Source organism: Glycine max, chromosome 9, assembly GCF_000004515.6.
Source record: "Glycine max cultivar Williams 82 chromosome 9, Glycine_max_v4.0, whole genome shotgun sequence".
In the NCBI taxonomy this organism is placed as follows: domain Eukaryota; kingdom Viridiplantae; phylum Streptophyta; class Magnoliopsida; order Fabales; family Fabaceae; genus Glycine; species Glycine max.
In genome coordinates, this window is record NC_038245.2 from 36,378,239 (window position 1) to 36,399,135 (window position 20,897).

General features: G+C 37.1%; 1 protein-coding gene across 1 annotated transcript; it reads right to left on the reverse strand.

Moving 5' to 3' along the window:
- Window positions 1-3,321: 3,321 nt before the first annotated feature.
- Window positions 3,322-12,160, reverse strand: LOC100812283 (cytochrome P450 736A117). The gene is made up of 5 exons (XM_006588168.4): window positions 11,582-12,160; window positions 8,531-8,726; window positions 7,332-7,938; window positions 6,563-6,630; window positions 3,322-3,708 (listed from the first exon to the last, which is right to left on the reverse strand). Exons 1-5 carry the CDS (start codon window positions 12,097-12,099, stop codon window positions 3,322-3,324), a joined length of 1,776 nt encoding a protein of 591 aa, XP_006588231.1. The 5' UTR covers window positions 12,100-12,160.
- Window positions 12,161-20,897: the final 8,737 nt, after the last annotated feature.

A 20,897-nucleotide genomic window follows, 5' to 3' on the forward strand; every position in this document is an offset into this window, starting at 1 on the left:
AAGAGTATACATCAGCAAAATTTAATCAATTTTGTGAAGAAGCTGGAATTGAGCATTAACTCAGCCCCTTACACTCCAGAGCAAAATGGGGTTAGTGAGAAGAGAAACTAATCGGTGATGGAGATGGCTAGATGCATGTTGCATGAGAATGAGTTGCCTAAAACATTTTGGGCGGAGGCAGCTAACACAACAGTTTTTCTGCAAAATCAGCTTCCAACCAAAGTCTTAAAGGATAAAACTCCATTTGAGGCCTGGTATGGCTATATATAAGCCTTCACTAACTTTTCTTAAAGTGTTTGGTTGTGTTTGTTTTGCACATGTTCCACAGGTTAAACATGACAAACTTGACAAAAAGGAAATTCCGGGCATCTTTGTGGGTTACAGTTCAGTTTCAAAAGCCTACAAAGTGTATCATCCTCAAACTGGAAAGATGAATGTTACTAGAAATGTGCACTTCAATAAAGGTCAACAATGGAAATGGGACAACTTACAAAGAACAATTGAACTATTTGACAACATTAATGATAATAATCATGGACAGCAAAGAACAGAGTTATTGTAAGATGAATTAGAAGATGACCCTCCAGTTAGAGGCAAAAGACTGCTTTCTGATGTTTATCAAAGATGTAATGTAGCAATTTGTGAACCTGCTAGCCGTGAGGAAGCATAAAAGGATCTAGAATGGAAAGTTGCAATGGAGGAGGAAATGTCCATGATACAGAAAAACAAAACATGGGAACTTGTTGATAGGCCTAAAGGTAGAAAATTCATTGGAGTTAAATGGGTTTTCAGAACAAAGCTTAATGCAGATTGCTCAATCAACAAGCACAAGGCCAGACTTGTGGTTAAAGGGTATGCACAAATTTTTGGTGTTGATCATTTTGACACTTTTGCTCCTATGTCCAGATTAGATACAACTAGATTGGTGCTAGCAGTGGCTGCACAAAATGGCTGGAAAATATTCCAACTAGATGCCAAACCAGCTTTTTCAAATGGAGAAATATATGTAGAGCAGCCAAAAGGATTCGTGAAGCAAGGTGAAGAAGATAAAGTTTATCTTCTCAAAAAGGCCTTCTATGGCCTAAAACAAACGCCAAGGGCCTGGTATAGCAAGATAAATGATCACCTATTGAGCATAGGCTTTGCAAAAGGCTTATATGAGTCCATTCTTTATGTGAAATATAAGGGAAATAACTTTCTTATAGTTTCTCTCTATGTTGATGATCTTTTAGTAACTAGAGATGATGCAAGGATAGTTGAGGAGTTCAAGCAAGAAATGATGCAAGCTTTTGAAATGACTGATCTTGGTCTTATGACTTATTTTCTTGGAATTGAGATCAAGCAAAGTCAGAACAAAGTGTTAATCTATCAAAGGAAATATGCAAAATAAATTTTGAAGAAGTTTCAAATGGAGGAATGCAAATCTGTTAGCACACCAATGAATCAAAAGGAGAAGTTTAGCAAGGAAGATGGTGCTGATAAAATTGATGAAGGATATTCTAGAAGCTTGATTGGTTGTCTAATGTATCTCACTGTACAAGGCCAGACATTGTATTTGTTGTAAGTCTCTTGTCTCATTTTATGTGTTGTGCAAGTGAAATGCATTTAAAAGTAGCAAAGAGAATATTGAGGTATGTTTAGGGCACTATTGATTATGGTGTCAAATTTGAGAAGTGTCAAGAATTCAAGTTGTATGGATTCTCTAATAGTGATTGGGCTAGATCCGTTGATGACATGAAGAGCACTTCAAGATACTGTTTCAGCCTAGGCACAAGAGTTTTCTCACGATGCACAAAGAAGCAAGAGATTGTAGCACAATCCACTGCTGAGGCTGAATTCATAGCAGCAGTAAATCAAGCTTTATGGTTGAAGAAGATTCTAAGTGATTTACTTTTGCAGCAGAAGAACAAAACTGGAATTTTTGTTGACAACGTGTGTCATGGGAAGACTAAACATTTCAACATCAAGCTCTATTTTTTGAGAAAGATGCAACAAAGTGGAGAAATGAACTTAATTTACTGCAAGTCTTAAGATCAACTGACTAACATGTTTACAAAGCCACTGCCTATCAACAAATTTGAACTCTTAAGGCAAAGAATTGGAGTTTGCAGTTCCTAAAGCAAGGAGGAGTGTTTAAATTTGTATAAATTACTTTTGTAACTGCATATTTTGTTTATTTTTCTTTGTTTCAGTTATGGATTAGCCTAGTCAATAAGTGGTTCCTATACTTTAGGAGCAAGTCAGTTTTAATTTTCTATTTTACTGAAATCTTGTTATGTGATTAGTTTCTGTTTTGCTTTTAATTTATTATTTATTGTATTGTTACTCAGAACAATTTGATTTAGAATAAAATCATTTTATTTCCTCCACATACGTATTGTCTCTCTTCTTCTTTGTTTATTATAGTTTTTCTTCTATAAAACTTACAATTTAGTTAACCTTATTCAATTATTACATTTGTCATTGAATTGTACTTAAAAGTCCCTCGCAAACTCTATCATCGTTGTTTCAAATTGCGAATGAACTCCATCATTACTGTTTCAAATCGTGCACAAGCCCCTAAAATGAATATATGCATAACATACAAGATACCTACCTACTAGAGCGGAAAAAAATGTTACCAATGGTTTAGATTAGTGATCCTACTACTAGTAGTGCATATATCAACGTATAATTGTCTTCATTTGTAGCAAGTAAAATTGCTTTTTATGAATTATTTCTCCATGCTCATACTTCAACCACTTGATCTTCACTTGTGTTTATGAGGCAAAGAAAATCTTGACATTCTTCCAAACATGTCATGTTTCAAATCTAAGTATTCTAGTGTGCAAAGGTTCATCCATTAGTGCAAGGAGCAATAATGTCAAGCCACTGAATTATGGCAACACCCTTGGCTCGTCTTAATTTGCAACCTCTTGCACCTTCATTGTAATAGGTTGTAATCATGGATCAACATGTCACTTGTGGTCCCGACCAACTAGGATGTTACTACTACAAAAATAGGATTTAACATCGTTCAGTTAGTGTCAATTTTGAAGAAAACCGATGTTAAAAAATGAGCAGTGATATTTTGTAAATAAAATATCATCATTGACATCATTTTTTAAAAATTGATGTTGATATCGGAACCATAACATTGATTTTTAAAAAACCAACATTGTGTGTGCGCAGTCAACATCAGTTATACTTGAAACCAATGTTGTTACAAATTTCACCCAACACAACAACATTTTCCATTTCCCTTTTCCACACCCAAATTCCTAATCTTAGGATTCGTATTCGTAAAAACCCCATCAAACTCCCAACCCCACTCCACTCTCCTTAAAACCCCTCCAATTCTTTCTGATGCCTCTCTTGACAACCCGAATCTCGACTTGTGACACCATTGCCTCCAAATCCTTTGAGCACTGTGTCATCAAGGGAGAGTCCAACCTCGATCTTGCCATGAGCTTCCACATCCTTGTTGCCATCTACTACAACCTCGGACACTTCGAAGAAGCCGTCCCTGTCCTCAAATGCACTATCCAAGTCCCTGACATTGAATGTGGCACCAATCATGCCCTCGTCGTCTTCTCTGACTACATGCAGCTTGACAACACCTTCTTTATGCTTGGCCTGATCGATAGATCCATCTCCTACTACGACCAAGGCCTCTAGATCTAGATCCAAGTCCTCAGCGACACCGGTCCCCTCGTTGGTGAAACTTGCCTATATGCAATCAATTGATCTTGTTCATTTTCTCGATTCATAAATTTTTTGGATGAACTTAGATGCCAAAAGGGAAAACAGCACCACCCCCTATGAAACCAAAGGTGGTGACATTTAACTTGTTTCTCAGCAACTTGTCTTATGAAGCAAGCTCCAAAGATCCTAAGGAGTTTTTTGATTCAAGAACTGGTAGACTTGTGTTTGTTGAGGTTGTGTATCATGATAATCCTAGAAGGCCATCTAGATATGGATTTGTGTCCTTCAAGTCTAAGAAAGAAGTCGAGGCTGCTTTTGTTGATTTCCAATGAAAGGTAACTTGGGGTTTCTTATTTGTTTGAATTTGGATCATTGAGTATGGGTAAAATGTCATCCTCACAAATTTTATCTGCAATGTCTTAGGACTTGTTTGTTTACTAAATTTGTCTAAGTACATTTTTGTTTTTGAAAAGTTTGCTCAATAAATGCTTGAAGAAAACAGGAGATGATGAGAATACATCTCTTAGTTATTCCTGGTTTTTTTAAACACTTGATTTGGAAACAATTTTTGAAACTTAATATATTTTGGATGAGAATTTAATTGTTGAACAGTATGGAATTATTTTAGGAAACAATTTTTAAAACATGAAAGTGAGAAGGGAATCAAACAAGTCTTTAATGTTTGTTTTTAGTCTAAGTGACATGGGGAAATGGTTCTTACATAGGTTTTTATGGGAAGGCCAATCAGGGTGGATTGAGGCTGGTGTGTTGTTCAGCAACCAGGGGATGGGAGTGCAAAATCTGAAGATACTCCTTAGTTGAGTGTGAATGGGGGCACAAACTCAACAATCAGCAAAGAGGAGTGCAAAGTCTGAAGATACTCCTTCTGAGTTGAGTATGAATAGGAAAGAAGCTGACAAAGCTGATTGATCTCATTTTTTCCCTAATGCATATCGATATTATTGATTTTGTATGTCCTTGCTTCAAATGTTTTGAATGTTTTCTCATTCTTGCAGATAATCCGAAAGTCTTTGATTGGTTTAGACTATGTGTTTTGCAGGTGGTTTTCACCTTTATATAACAGAGGCTCATGAGATACAAGGATTGGATTGGTATTAGCACAAGCACTTCCATGATTCAAGAATCCATTTATCTTCATTGCAGAATTTAACAATTGTTGGCAAGCTACTATATCTTAAGAAAGCAAGAAATATATGTATATCAATGGTGATGTTGTTTGCATCTTTTTTTGTTAGTGGTTACTTTATAACATATGTATATCATTCAATATTTTTTCTCTTTATCTTTAATCAATATATTGTGTAGTTTAAGAATATTGGTTTCAAATCTACCAAAAGGGATCAAAATTAAACCATTCAAAGAGGAATTGAAGCTATTGACCATAAAATGCATGTAATATAACAATCCAAACCTTATATTAATAATACTTAAGGCTTGTTTTGTGGATTCTTTTAGAGTAGCCCTAGCTAAGACAATTATTTAGTTGGTCTAAAACCAATGTTGAATGTGTTATATCACATCAGTTTTTGCCAAAATAGATGTAGTATAGCACATTCAACATTGATTTAATTGATTTTGTATACAACTTTCAATATCGATTTTTTCATAACTGATATAGGAAGCGTTTCAGAATATACAATTTTGGCTACATTTCTATATTAATTTCAGTCAGAATCAATGTAGATAATGATTTTTAACATTGATTTTAAAATCGATGTTAAAAAATGTCTACTTTCAACGACATCAATTTCAACATCGATTCTAAAATCGATGTTGAAACTCTTTTATATAATAGTGTATGACACGTGGCTCTACAAAGGCAAATACTCCATGCAAAGTGTTAACAACCTTTGTGTTTATGGGATATATGCCCAATATTATATTATATTATATTTTATATATATATATATATATATGAGATGAAACATTCTATATGAGAGTGAAATGATTAAATTTGATAACCATAAATGAAGGATTGAGAATAATGTCAAAAACTTATATGACTTTTTTATGTGATCACATGACATCAAATCTTGACTGTCCATGTTTGGTTATACAGTTCAAATTTAATTGTTTCACTCTCATACAATTTACTCTCTCTCTCTCTCTCTCTATATATATATATATATATATATATATATATATATATATATGTAAACAAAATCCAAAACCTACAAAATTATCTACAAACACATACCTTCTATAACCTAGAAACAATATTGTTGTACCAAAAAAACAGCTGCTCTACCATTGTCATAACTCAAGTCTCAAGTTAAAAGTTATCACGCTTCTCATCTCTCCGCGATTACTTGAGTTTATTTGATTGATTTTTGGCTTCTATGTAATTTTTTACTTTGAGGGGAATCTTGAATGTATTTTAAGGAAAGTACTAAGAATGGGGTTTGAACCAAATCTGCTTACCTAAATTACACTAATTGAGATTTTTGGCTAATCAGGAAATGTTGAGGAATCATTGAATTGCTTTAGGGAGGGGAATCTGGAGGGGTTGAATTCATCAACTTGTCTATCTGGTCCAAAAGTTTTCAAGTAAAAAAGAAGGCAAAGAAACCCTTTAAAAGATTTTAGTTTTTAGATGTCAAAGGGATTTGAGTTCACAAGTTTACATTGTCTGCAATGTCTTAAGCTGGATATCTTCGAATTCAAGAAGAATGTATTCATCTCATGATGGCTTACGCAATACAAAAACTGAGAATCAAATTAAACATTTTTGGCCTTGTGGGAGATTTGTTGATTTTTGGATATTAATCATCTACAATTTGATGATACTTGATTTGTGATTATCTTATTTTTTTAAACTCCAGATCATGCAATTCAAGTAAACACCATTGATCCTCACATAGCTTAGCTGACATTGAGTAACTGCTACACAATCACATATCACATTCTTGTTGGTTGAGATCACACCTGACGTGATAATCCCAGATCATACAATAATTTCTTGGAAAGAAAAACTTAAATAGTGCTAAAAGTTTAGATAACTTTCACATTATAAATCAATTTTTAGGGTTGCTAATAGGCCTTCAGCCCAAATTCTAATTAATGAGTATATATATATATATATATATATATATATATATATATATATATATATATATATATATATATCATGGTAAATTTCTTATGATCCATCAAATTCACAACTATATATATAGCTGAACACCCTCGCCAATTATAATGTATTAAGTTTGAAATCATTGCTTGTTGTTTCCACGGCACAAAATTTATCCAAAGAAAGGATACGAGCTAGTTTTGATCAGTGTCTCTAGGAGATCAATCTAGCTCAACCATGAATGGTAAGAAAAAAAACTTATGTTTAGAGAAAGAAAATTAAGTTCACACAAACATTGAAAAGTGAAATTATAAAGACCACTTGATTAAACCCTTATACGTATGGCTCATGAGCTGTGTATACAATAATTGAATAACCTTAACCAACTTAATGGACCAACCAATACAACACTCAACTATCATGACAAAATATTATATTATGAAGGAACCCTTGGCCATAAATTATTCTGATAATACTTGACTTAGAGTAATATAGTCTCTTAGTATTCTTCTTCTAAGATATTATTTTTATCTTTAATAATTCATTTTCGATATACTTGGGGATGCAACTGCCACAAGAGGGATTTTTTTATGAATGGACAATCCAGTAGATTCAGTCATGTCCAATGCTTGATCCCCAACTACTCCATCAGGCACTGTCCAATTAAATTGATGAACAAGGTATGCTAGGACCAACTCATTCACAACAAGGGCAAACGTTATTCCTGGGCAACCTCTCCTTCCTGCTCCAAATGGGATCACTTGGAAATCATGTCCTTTGATGTCTATTGAACTATTTAAGAACCTCTCTGGTTTAAACTCTAGAGGTTGGTCCCAATACAAAGGATCTCTTGCAATTGCCCAAGCATTAACTATTATTTGTGTGCCACTTGCAATGTCATAGCCCATCACCTTAGTATCTTGCATGGATTCCCTTGGAACCAATAAGGGAACTGGGGGATGTAAACGCAAAGTTTCTTTAACCACTACCTTCAAGTAATGCATGCTACACAAATCCTCCTCATTTATGTGAGTAATTCTATCACCAATCACATTCCTCACTTCATCTTGTAGCTTCTGCATCACATTTGGGTGCCTTAAGAGTTCTGTCATCGCCCACCCTAGAACTGAGGAGGTGGTTTCAGTACTTGCAGAAAACATATCCTGAAAGAAATATCCATTGATCAATTGTTAATTAACATCATCTTCTACCTTTGAATTTTTATAAGATTGAAAATAAACTCAACATGCATAAGCAAACATGTGACCTAATTTTTGCTTAGGAAAGTGGTGAAAAAACACACTACAGGTAAATTAAGAAACATTTTAATTTTTGTAACTTGGACTAGAAAAGCTTTTGCAATGTATTCTTTATCATGAAAAGAAATTCGAGTAAGATTTCTTAAAGAAAAAGTAGGACCTATGAAGACTTACAATATTGAATGGATCCGAAGGAATGCTGAAAAAGAGTTTGTTAGAGAGATTGTTGCTAAAACTACACCCATAAATTAACAAGTAAAAAGCCACTTTAATTCTTAAGATTGTTAACTCAAAAGACGTCAATCTCCTTAACTCTTCAAAACCTTTAATTTTGTCCCTGATGTATAAAATATCAGTTTCTTTTAGTTTTTTTCCACATCATTTTTTATCGACAATAAGATGAAAGTAACTGACTCATCAAAATGTGTGTGTGTATATATATATATATATATATATATATATATATATATATATATAATCTTGCGTACGTACCAACAACTTCATCAAAGAATTCATCAATCTGTTTAGCCGCTCTCTCTGCTCTACCATACATCCCATTAACTCTTCCCAACAAATCCAGCCAAGGTATAAAGTCTCCAATAACTGAAGCACCCAACAACTCCAACATCTCGTTCAATGGCTCACGAAGCTTAATCCCTCCTTCTCCACTGTATCTCTTTCCAAGAGCAACTCTACACACTATGTCATTGGTGAGTGTAGAAAATAAATCAGTTAAATTCACAGGCATCAAGGAAGAACAACACTGCCTAATCTTCTCCATCATTATGGAGATTTCTTCTTCTTAACAGCTTCTAGTTAGAGTCAGTTAAGTCTGTTAGGTTAGTTATGATTAGTTACAACTAATCTAAAGACACTCCATGTACATATATACTGCAAACTCCTGATAATAGAGTTGAGATGCATATTTGATCTTCCCAAACGTGAATTTACTTTTCCTGCTAAATCTTTACTCAGCTATGGCTTCTGCATTTCTTTATTCGTCTCACGATGCCATGTCCTTCAACATGGTATCAGAGCTCTTCCAATAAGGAGCTCTGCTGCGCACATCCTTTTCTCTCTCTCTTTCTTATACGACTTATTGATCACCATGAATGAAACAGCTTTTAATAGTGTCGAAAGCTATTTGTATCTTCACCCAAGTGAAAACCCAGCTACTGCCCTTGTCTCCCCAGTGCTGGTTTCAACTAACTATCACTCATGGAGTCGTTCCATGGTCACTGCACTTAGCGCCAAAAACAAATTGGAGTTCGTCGACGGAAGCGCGCCGGAACCACTGAAAACCGATAGGATGTACGGAGCCTGGAGGCGATGCAATAACATGGTCGTCTCCTGGATAGTCCACTCCGTTGCCACTTCCATAAGGCAAAGCGTGCTCTGGATGGATAAAGCAGAAGATATTTGGAGAGATTTGAAATCAAGATATTCGCAGGGTGACTTGTTAAGAATTTCCGACCTTCAACAAGAAGCGTCGACGTTAAAGCAAGGAGCTCTCTCAATAACGGAATACTTCACTCGATTACGCGTGATCTGGGATGAGATAGAAAGCTTTAGACCTGACCCGGTCTGCACTTGTAATGTCCGATGCTCTTGCCCAGTTTCCACCATTATCGGACAAAGAAAGCTTGAAGACCGAGCTATGCAATTTCTGAGAGGTCTGAATGAACAGTATACAAACATTCGGTCTCATGTGTTACTTATGGATCCTATACCACCCATATCAAAGATCTTCTCATACGTGGCGCAACAAGAACGGCAACTGTTAGGTAACTGCTCTCCTAATCTCAATTTTGAATCTAAGGAAATCTCCATTAATGCTGCAAGGTCCGTTTGTGAGTATTATGGACGAATCGGTCACACAGAAAATGTGTGTTACAAGAAGCATGGTATGCCTTCTAATCATGAAACAAGAAACAGAAGCAATGGGGGAAGAAAGACTTGTACCCACTGTGGAAAGATAGGCCACACGATCGACGTATGTTACCGGAAACACGGATACCCGCCGGGATATAAGCCCTACAGTGGAAGAACCACAGTCAACAACGTGGTAACGATGAATGACAAGTCTATGGAAGATCAAACCCAGCATCATGAAGTCCAAGATTTCGTTCGATTCTCACCTGAGCAACATAAGGCCCTACTCGCTTTAATCCAACGGCCGTCGACTGGAAGCACAACGTCGGAGCAAACCAAACAAGTGGCCTCCATATCATCCTGCACCACTGATAAACTTCCTAACCCAGGTATGTCTTCATCCACCATAAGCTCCTGGATACTAGATTCAGGAGCCACCGATCATGTGACTTGTTCTCTGAACAACCTTCATGCATATAAGCCTATCAACCCAGTAATAGTGAAACTCCCTAACGGCAACCATGTTCAAGCCACCCATTCAGGCACGGCGTACCTTTCGAAGCACATAACCTTGTTCAACGTCTTATATATACCCACGTTCACTTTCAATCTCATTTCAATCTCTAAACTTGTATCCTCTACTGACTGTGCACTAATTCTTTCTTCCAATTCATGTATGCTTCAGGACACGAACAAACGTATGAAGATTGGTATAGTTGAGGAGAGGCATGGCTTATATCATCTCATACCAGACCAAAACAATAAAGCTGTTTGCTCAACCATTATCCACCCTAAGTGCAATGTTATACCAATTGATCTCTGGCATTTTCGAATGGGGCACTTATCAACAGAGAGGCTCCAATGTATGAAACCTTTTTACCCCATTTTGAAACATGATAGAAATTTTGTGTGTAATACGTGCCATTATGCGAAACATAAAAAGCTTTCTTTTTCCTCGAGCATTTCACACGCACTACATAATTTTGATTTACTTCACATGGACATCTGGGGTCCCTGTTCGAAAACATCCATGCATGGCCATAAGTATTTTTTAACCATTATAGATGATCATTCCAGGTTTACATGGATACATCTTATGCACTCTAAGGCAGAAACACGAAACATCATTATAGCATTCATTACACTTATTGAAACTCAACATAACAAGAAAGTCAAAATGATACGAAGTGATAATGGGCCCGAGTTTCTTATGCCCGAATACTATGCATCAAGAGGAATCATGCATCAGACGTCATGCATAGAAACACCCGAACAAAACGGTATTGCGGAACGCAAGCACCAACATTTGCTTAATGTAACACGAGCATTGTTATTTCAAGCCAACATGCCGCCTAATTTCTGGAACTATGCATTGTTACACGCAGCATACTTAATAAATTGCATCCCCACTCCCTTTCTACAAAACACATCACCATATGAAAGACTTCATGGGCATATACCAGACATATCTCATCTACGCATTTTTGGATGTTTATGTTATGCTAGCACTATCAAAGCCAATCGTAAAAAATTGGAACCTAGAGCTCATCCTTGTATTTTCATTGGGTTCAAACCAAACACGAAAGGCTACATGCTTTATGATTTACATTCACATAACATCATCACATCACGCAATGTAGTGTTCTATGAGAATCACGATGCCATGTCCTTCAACACTTCTTCTCTCACTGCACCAAAAGATTGAACCTTTTTGGCACTGAGAAGATGCAAGACACAGATACTCCTTATCTGCCTCCAGTAGTTGCCATACGGAGCAAACGCCACATCTTTGGAGCCATAGAAGAAGATATCAACCATCTTACGATGTGGTCTGTTGGAGAAAACGAGGTCATGTGCTTTCATAACCTCATGAGCAGCCTCAGATGTTGAGACAACAAGAACTGGCACTTTTCCAAAGTGAAGTAACATCACAGGGCCATAGGTTTGAGCTAAGGATTGGAGGGTGCGGTGTGTGAGTGTGCCAAGTTGGTGGAGATTTCCTATTATAGGAAGCTTTGGTGGAGATGGTGGTGATGATGATACTGGTGAGGTTTCTCTGGTTGTTGCAGAATTGGAATTATTATTCCATTTGGATAAAAGTTTGATCACAGTTCGCAAAACAAAGAAGGTGATGAAAGTAATAATTGGAAGGAAGAACAAAGATGAAGGGTTTTCATGCAGAGAGGTCGACATTGATTTTCAGTTGTATGTAGTGCAAAGACTGAGGATGTGTGTAATGTCTTTTTCTTTAATTTGCTGCATCAGTATCAATGCAGAATCAGGTATTTATAAGCCTTGGAAGTTCGAAGTCACGAATGTAAGTGTTTGTGGAGAACATGTACAAGTTTCGTGTTATTATTACTCTCGAGCTAATTGTGTAATATATCTTTTTAACTCTTGAATAGTATCCAACTACTGTTTAATATTTACGTTTTTTTTATTTATGAAAAAATAGTTGTTAGTATAGTTATTTTTTCTTAAAAATTCAAACTAGTAATTTTTTTATCACTAGACCAATTTTATGTCTTTGTTAGTTTAATGTTTATGCATAAGAGGCACCAGCTAATATAAATATATATATATATATATATATATATATATATATATATATATATATATATATATATAAGAAATCAAAATTTTGCCAACTAGGCAGACTTGATGACCCAATAAATAATGCAGGCAAAATTCTCGCTTTTGACTTTCAAAAACATTTTTTGTATATTAAGAATACTTTTTTTAAATTAGTAAATCTCTAATAAATGATATAACTTTAACACAAATAACTTAATAATTTTTCTTTTAAAAAAACCTATCGTATTGTGACAAGGGAATATCCATTTGTTCTTTCTATTATGCTATTTTTTTAAAAGATTTAAATATGTTTTTCATTTTTAATAATAATATTTTTATTTTTAATCCTTGATATCTTTATTAATTCCTCAATAAATTAGTAAACTTTACATTTGTTCTCTGTTATTTTTTTCATTTATAATTAACTAAAACTAAAATAAAATTTATTAATTTATCAAAAAATAAATACAAACTTTATTAATTTATTAGTGATCAAAACAAAATATCAAAAATTAAAAATTATTATTTTATTAAAAATTCAACGTAAAATAAAATTTTATTAAAAAACATATTTAAATCTTATAAGACATAAATATATTGATAAAACGTGTATTATGAGGATGAGTTTGAAGGTCAGTGATCCAAACCTAGCCATATCAGTCAATTTACAAAAACTTAAAGGAGGATGCAATGTAGTAAGGCAACACAGTGGGTTTGTTCCACTCATAGAAACTCATTGTTACATTGTCAATCGTAATAAACTCATTGTTACATTTTCCATTTCAACTGTTTCTTTAACATTAAGATGAGCATTTGTGAAACAAACCTGATGTCTATATATGTAGCTTAGTCCATATATATAAACCTAATCCAAATGAAGTTACATTTCCTTGTTTTTCTTGTTTTTCAATGTACCCAATTTTGACCAAAATATGTTTTGTTCCCTTCACAAGCTAACGGTGTATGTATCTCACCCAACCAGTGGTAACAATGCTCTCAGATACGATGAGACATTACAATTTACAACTGATAGAAATTAATAAATGATTTGTTGTCTCTAACTCACTTTGAAAAAACAAACAAACACACTTGTTGATTAGGGTCTGAAAAAATACCTCTATGAGCAAGATTAACTTTAGTTGGTTATCTATCAATTCTCTTCATTACACTAAAATAAAATTACTTTATTAGGTGTAACAAAATTAAGTATTAAACCTTTCTTACAATAATCTTATTAATTAATGTTTTTTTCCTTCCTCTAAAAGAAGTCTCCATCCACATTCTCTTTTCATTCTCTTCAGATAATATTACTTAAACAATTTAAATAATAATTAAGCTCCTCCTTTCGTCTATACACTTTTCCATTTGTGTTATTCTTTCTGTATATGCACTTGGAGGTTTATGCTAAGTGAGCATTTCTTGTGTTTTCACTTAGCTCTAATTCTTTGGCTTATCCAGAAAAAAATGTTTCAATGGAATAAAGTTTTCCAAACTAAAATTAATAAAGTAATTCTTAGTTTAAATTATCTATCATATTAGAAGTGCTTGTTTTAAAACACGCACACATATCCAATTTAAATTCAGATTAAATTTGATTGTGTAGAATTTTTATTTTGATGTAAATTGATTTAATAAAACAAAATCAATTAGAACATCTCTAACGCTAGTTGTTTAATAAATTAATTATTTTTAAAATATTATTATTTAGTTATTTGTTATCGTTGAAAGAGATCTATATGTTATGTTGGATTGTTTAAAATTAAGTTATGTTATTTGATAGCAAAAACAACCCAACAAGCAACAGACCCACAAGAGCACACAGGAAACATACATACCTGTTGGACTATGAGTGACTGCATCCCTCAGGGAGACCTTGCCCGAAAAATATTATCTTTTTTATCCTTCTGATAGTTGTGCCTGTGCCAACTGTCATTTTCTGTTATCAGCATCTTTTCTGTTAGAAGGTCATGAGTGCCAAATCATCCATACAAGACACTATAAATATACCATTCTAATATGAATAAAGGGCAAGGAAAATATACTTAGCTTAATTCGTAGTCTCTTGGTAGCTTAGTTGTTTCCCCTATCAACTTGGTCTGATCTGCCCTGTCGTGCCTCCATGCCTGAGCACAATACCAAGCAAGCAACCACGGAGCGACTTGAGGAGGCTATGCTCCACCTTCAACAGGGTCAACAGTCCCTCATCTAGAACCATGCAACCTTTTCCCAAAGCCAATCAACCATGGACTCAAAAATTGATTCTATCCTTGAACGCCTCAGCCAAATCACCCTTCCCCCTCTCTTAAACACTCCCCACCATCATCACAACCTTCCTCTCCAATTCCCCGGTTGCACATGAAGCTCGACGTCCCTCGATTTGACGGTAATGATCCACCGGGGTGGATTTTCAAAATCACCCAGTTCTTCGACTATCATTGCATCCCTGACAATGAGCGTCTGACCGTGGCTTCCTTCTACATGGAAGGATCGACTCTATGCTTATTCCAATGGATGAGCCACAACGGTTTCCTTTCTTCCTGGCCTGCCATGTTACAGGCCCTCGAAGCTTGTTTCGCACCATCCTTCTACGAGGACCCTCATGGCACTTTGTTCAAGCTTCAACAAAGAGGCTCCATCAATGACTACCTCTCTGAATTAATTTGAGAGGTTAGCCAACCGAACGGTCGGACTCACCCACCCCATTCTTCTCAGTTGCTTTGTTTCTGGCCTCGTGCCCGACCTCCGCCGTGAGGTGCAAGCCCTTCAACCAATGTTGCTGCCGCAACATTTCGCCCTGGCCAAGCTCTAGGAGGACAAGCTCAACAATCGTCGTCGTCCTCCACGATTTTCTCCTGCATCACCACCTGCAACTCCTTGCCCACTCTCCACCACGACCACTTCACCACCACCACCCAAGCTGCCGGTGAAACGCCTTTCTTCGGAGAAGCTCACTTCTTGCAGAGACCACAGACTCTGTTATCAATGCGATGAGGAATGGGCCGTGGGCCACCATTGCAAATCTTGTTTGAATCTTCTAATCGCAGACGACGATACCACGCTTGAGACACCAGACCCGATCTCACAGTTTCCTCTTCCACCGCTATCAGAAACCCTGCAGCTCAGTCTCAATGCCTTGTCAGGCATGCCTACCCAAGCAACCTTCCACATGTATGGCTCTGTTCACCACCACAAGGTTACGATCCTTGTCGACGGCAGCAGTACCCAGAACTTCATTCAAGCCCAGGTCGCCTAATTTCTCACCCTGCACACCACCGTCATCAACCCTCTCTAAGTTATGATTGGCGATGGCGGCACCCTCATATGCCAACAAGTTTGCCCTAATGTTCCACTGATGGTCCAAGGTCACTCATTTAACTTGGACCTCTTCATTTTGGGCCTTAGCGGTGCGGACATTGTGTTAGGGGTCTAGTGGCTATAGGAGTTAAGGCCCTTTGTTATTGATTACACCTCCCGCACCATGAGCTTCTCCTTGTTAGGCCGTCCAATCCAACTCACCGCCAATGTTCCCTTCCACCCCACCTCGGCCTCCACTCACAAAATCCAACGGCTGGTCCACACACATGGTGTTTCTGCCCTTTTCCAGCTTACCCACATCCCTGAACCAGTTTCCCCTAATCCATTTCCCAATTGCCCTTATACATACCCTCCCCTACTACACCTTCTTTCTCGTTACGATCACCTCTTTCAGGAACCCTCTAATGTCCCTCCACCGCGACCCATATCCCACCACATCCACTTACACCCTGATTCCCAACCCGTCAATATACGACCCTACCGATACCCTCATAGTCAGAAAGTTGAGCTTGAGCGTCAAATAGCCAATATGCTGCAAACAGGCTTCATCCAATTGAGTCACAACCCATTTTCCTCTCCCGTCTTACTGGTCAAGAAGAAAGATGACAGCTAGCGGTGTTGTGTTGACTACAAGGATTTGAACGCCATCACTACCAAGGACCGTTTTCCCATGCCCATCATTAACGAGCTCTGGGATAAGTTAGCCAATGCCTTCTATTTTTCCAAATTGGACCTCCGTCAGGGATTTCATCAAATCCCCATGGCCACCGACGACGTGCCCAAAACTGCTTTTCGCACCCATCAAGGACATTACGAATACAAAGTAATACCCTTCGGCCTCTGCAATGCGCTGGCAACGTTCCAAGCCATGATGAATGAATTGCTTAAACCGTTTCTTCGCAAGTTCGTTGCATTCTTTTTCAATGACATCCTTGTGTGTAGTTTGTCCTTGGATGTTCACTTGGACAACTTGCAGGATGTATTGATAGTCCTTGATCAGAACAAGTTTTATTTACACCGGCAGAAGTGTCTGTTTGCCAGAACTGAACTTCAGTACTTGGGCCATATAGTCTCGGCAGCGGGAGTGGCCCTTGACCCCTCCAAGATCAGTGCCATGCTTGATTCGCCCACTCCTCAATCAGTCACATACCTACATGGGTTTTTGGGTCTTACCGACTTTTATCGTCATTTCATCCGCCATTACGCCTCCATTGCCCAACCTCTAACCATGTTATTTCGAAAAGATCAATTCCAGTGGACTGAGGATGCCCAATAGGCATTTACCCACCTCAAGGACACCATGACCCAGGCCTCTGTTCTAGCACCACCTGATTTCACACTGCCCTTCGTCCTCGAAACCAATGCTTTGGGTACGGCCATGGGAGTAGTGCTTCAACAACGCTCTTATCCCATCGCCTTCTTCAGCAAGGTATTTTGTCCACGACTGCAACATGCCTCGACTTACATACGGGAACTCCATGCTATTACCTCGACAGTTCGCAAATGGCGGCACTACCTTCTCGGGTATCCCTTTGTCATTATTACTGACCACAAAAGCCTCAAAGACCTCATGTCTCAGGTGATCCAGATGCCAGAGCAACAACATTACCTCTCCAAGCTTCTTGGTTTTGATTACTCCATTCAATACAAGCCTGGCTCCGATAATGTGGCTGCTGATGCCTTGTCACGCATCCACACCTTGGAGAATCAGCATTTTGTCTTATCCATGGAAAATTTCAAATTCCTTGAACAATTACGACTCTCATTGCAGGATACCCAAGAGTTTTGTGACTTTTTGCATCGGATTCAGGATAACCCCAGCGAACACACTAACTTCTCCGTCAGTCGCGGGTTAATCTTCTGTAAAAGAAAAATTTGGCTTCCTCAGTCATACTCTTTCATCCCTCTGCTTCTGAATGAATTTCATTCAACCCCGTTGGGCGGTCACTTAGGTGTTGCAAAGACTCTGCGCAGGCTAAAGATAATTTCTTTTGGGCATCTATGAGGGGGGTTGTTCGAGACTTTGTCTCTCGATGTCTCGTCTGTCAACAGGTCAAATACGAGACTCTGAAGCCCGCCAACCTTCTTCAACCTCTCCCTATTCCCTGCACTATTTGGGAAGATTTGTCAATGGACTTTATCACCGGTCTCCCTCCTTCCCACGGGCTCTTCGTTATCCTAGTCGTGGTGGACCGCTTCACAAAAGGGGCACATTTTGGTGCTCTACCGGTGACATACACCGCCCACAAGGTTGCCCTACTATTCATTGATATCGTCTGTAAATTACATGGCTTTCCAAGAAGCATTGTCTCTGATCATGACCCGATACTTATCAGTCGCTTTTGGCGCGAATTATTCTGCATTTTTGATACCAAACTGCGCATAAGCACCTCATACCACCCTGAGATGGACGGCCAAACAGAGGTGCTCAACTAGGTCCTTGAACAATATCTCCTAGCTTTCGTTCATGATAAGCCCTCGCAGTAGTTTTTCTTTCTATCTCTCGCGGAGTGGTCGTATAACACGGCTTGCCACTTAGCTACTGGCATCTCCCCATTTGAAGCTACTTATTGTAAGGCCCCTCCTTCACTTTCACAGTACTTAGCAGGTACCTCCCTCATCGAGGTCGTGGACTCTTTCATGGCGTCAAGAACCCAACTACACTCTTCCCTTCAACATCGCCTCGCCAAGGCACAAGCCGCAATGGAAAGGACAACAAATTCTCACAGTCGGGACGTCCACTTTGATGTCGGAGATTAGGTTTTCGTTCGGCTCCAGCCTTACCGCCAAACTTCCCTTCAGCCCGCATACTCCAAACTCTCCAAACGTTTTTACGGGCCTTTTTGTATCTTGGAACGCATTGGCCATGTCGCTTATCGGTTGCAACTTCCCACTTCCTCCAAAATCCATCCGGTGTTCCATGTCTCCCTGTTGAAGCCATATCGGGGAGATACACCCGCTACTTTGGATCCTTTACCTCCTCTCCAGTCTGATAATCATTCCATAGTCGAACCTCTCTCTATCCTGGACTAGAAATGGGATACTAATTACACTTCCCCTGTTCGAAAAGTCTTGGTGCAGTGGACAGGTTTGGCTCCGGAGGACACTACATAGGAAGATTGGGATTCTATTTGCACCTCCTACAACCTTAGGGAAAGGTTGTTCTACCAAAGGAGGGTATTGATAGCAAAAACAACCCACCAAGCAGCAAACCCACAAGAGCACACAAGAAACCAACATTATCTTTTTTATCCTTCTGTTAGTTGTGCCTGTGCCAGCTGTCATTTTTTGTTATCAGCATCTTTTCTGTTAGAAGGCCATGAGTGCCAAATCATCCATACAGAACACTATAAATATACGATTCTAATATGAATAAAGGGCAAGGAAAATATACTTAGCTTAATTCGTAGTCTCTTGGTGGCTTAGTTGTTTCCCCTATCATTATTTATGTATATTAAATGATTGTTTATGATTAAAAATATATTTTCTTGTCGTCTAAGAGTCATCTAAGGGTGGGTTATTTATGAGTTGCTTAAAACTCTAAGGGTTGTGAATTTTTAGTTTTTAATTTTCAAATACAATTCTCAAAACAAATGTCTTTGACAAAAATAAAGCTAAACAATTTTTAACTCATTCTCAAAATAATTTTACTTTCATTTCCAAAATCATAAAAAAAGATTTGTGAATTTAGATTTTAGTTTCAAAAAAGCACACACTCCCTACGATGGGTCATGACTCTTCCTTTTGTCGTCGTTGTCATCTTTACTACTGTCATTATCATTGTTATTATCACTAATGTTAATGTCGTCACTATCATAATATTGCTTCCACCATCACCGCCACCTTAAATACCACCATCAACACCATATAAGCACCACCACCAACATCACCAACTACCACCATTGGTATCACCGTCATTGTCATCGTCATCACTCTCCCCCGCCACTAGCAACACTTCTATCTCACCCCATCAACACTATCAATGTCATCATTGATATCATCACTACCATCAACACAACCACTATTATCATGGTCGTCATCGTCGTCATCACACAAAAACACCTTTAAGGTAATTTTAATATTACATGAAACTTAAAACTAAAACTAAATTTTAAAAATTAAAAATTGTTACTTTTTAAACTTTGAAACTCAACTAGTAAAAACTGCTCCAAAAGGGACCCAAAATATGGTTGTTTAAAATTTTTTTACCATTAAAATTGTATGTTATGTTAGGCGGTTTAAAATTAAATAATGTTGTTTCTGTAAGCAATGGTTGTTTATACTTAAAAAAAAAATCTTCTCATTTAAAATATTCATCTAAGGATGGATTATTTAAGAATTACTTAAAATTATAAATGCATATGAGTTGCTTAATTATAATGTAAAATTATAAAGAGGTCATTTAATAGAAGATAAGAAACCCAATCTAATGGGTTACTTAAATTGCATAATTAGAGATACTTGATAAAGAAATTATTTTTCTGCGCAAAATATCGATTGCATCTAGTTCACAAATATTCATGTACATTGTATCAATGAAAAATACTTGTAACTATTAGTAGTTAGAGTATCTGATAAATGTTTCCATTGAGTTGAATAACCACGTGCATTAATGGATTTTTAGCTACTCCAATGGATTAATAGCCTGGTTTGATTTTTTATGATAATAAACACCGTAAAAAAATGTGCCAAACTCTTTACACGTAATTTTCGTTAAGGAAGATATAGAAGCGGCTGCATAATTTAATACGTGTTTTTTACAATTATTTCTTAAAACGTGCCTTTTTATATAAATTTAGTACGTTTTCATAATTTTAAATTTTGAATTGAAATATCATAAGTGATACTAGCTAGTAATCATTCCAGCAAAAAAACAAACAAACCAGCTAGTAATCATGAAAATTTGTGTGAAGGGTCTCTTGTTTTAATTTCTAAAAAGACAGCGCGCATGCACTCTTCGATTCCAAAATATTTTAAAGACTACGCCAAGGATTAATTAATTTCACATGGTTTTGGATATAAAAATAAAACTCTTCAATTCGATTGTTGGTAGAACTCTGTTTTGTTTTTTATATATTAATCTTTTATGCATCAATATCTAT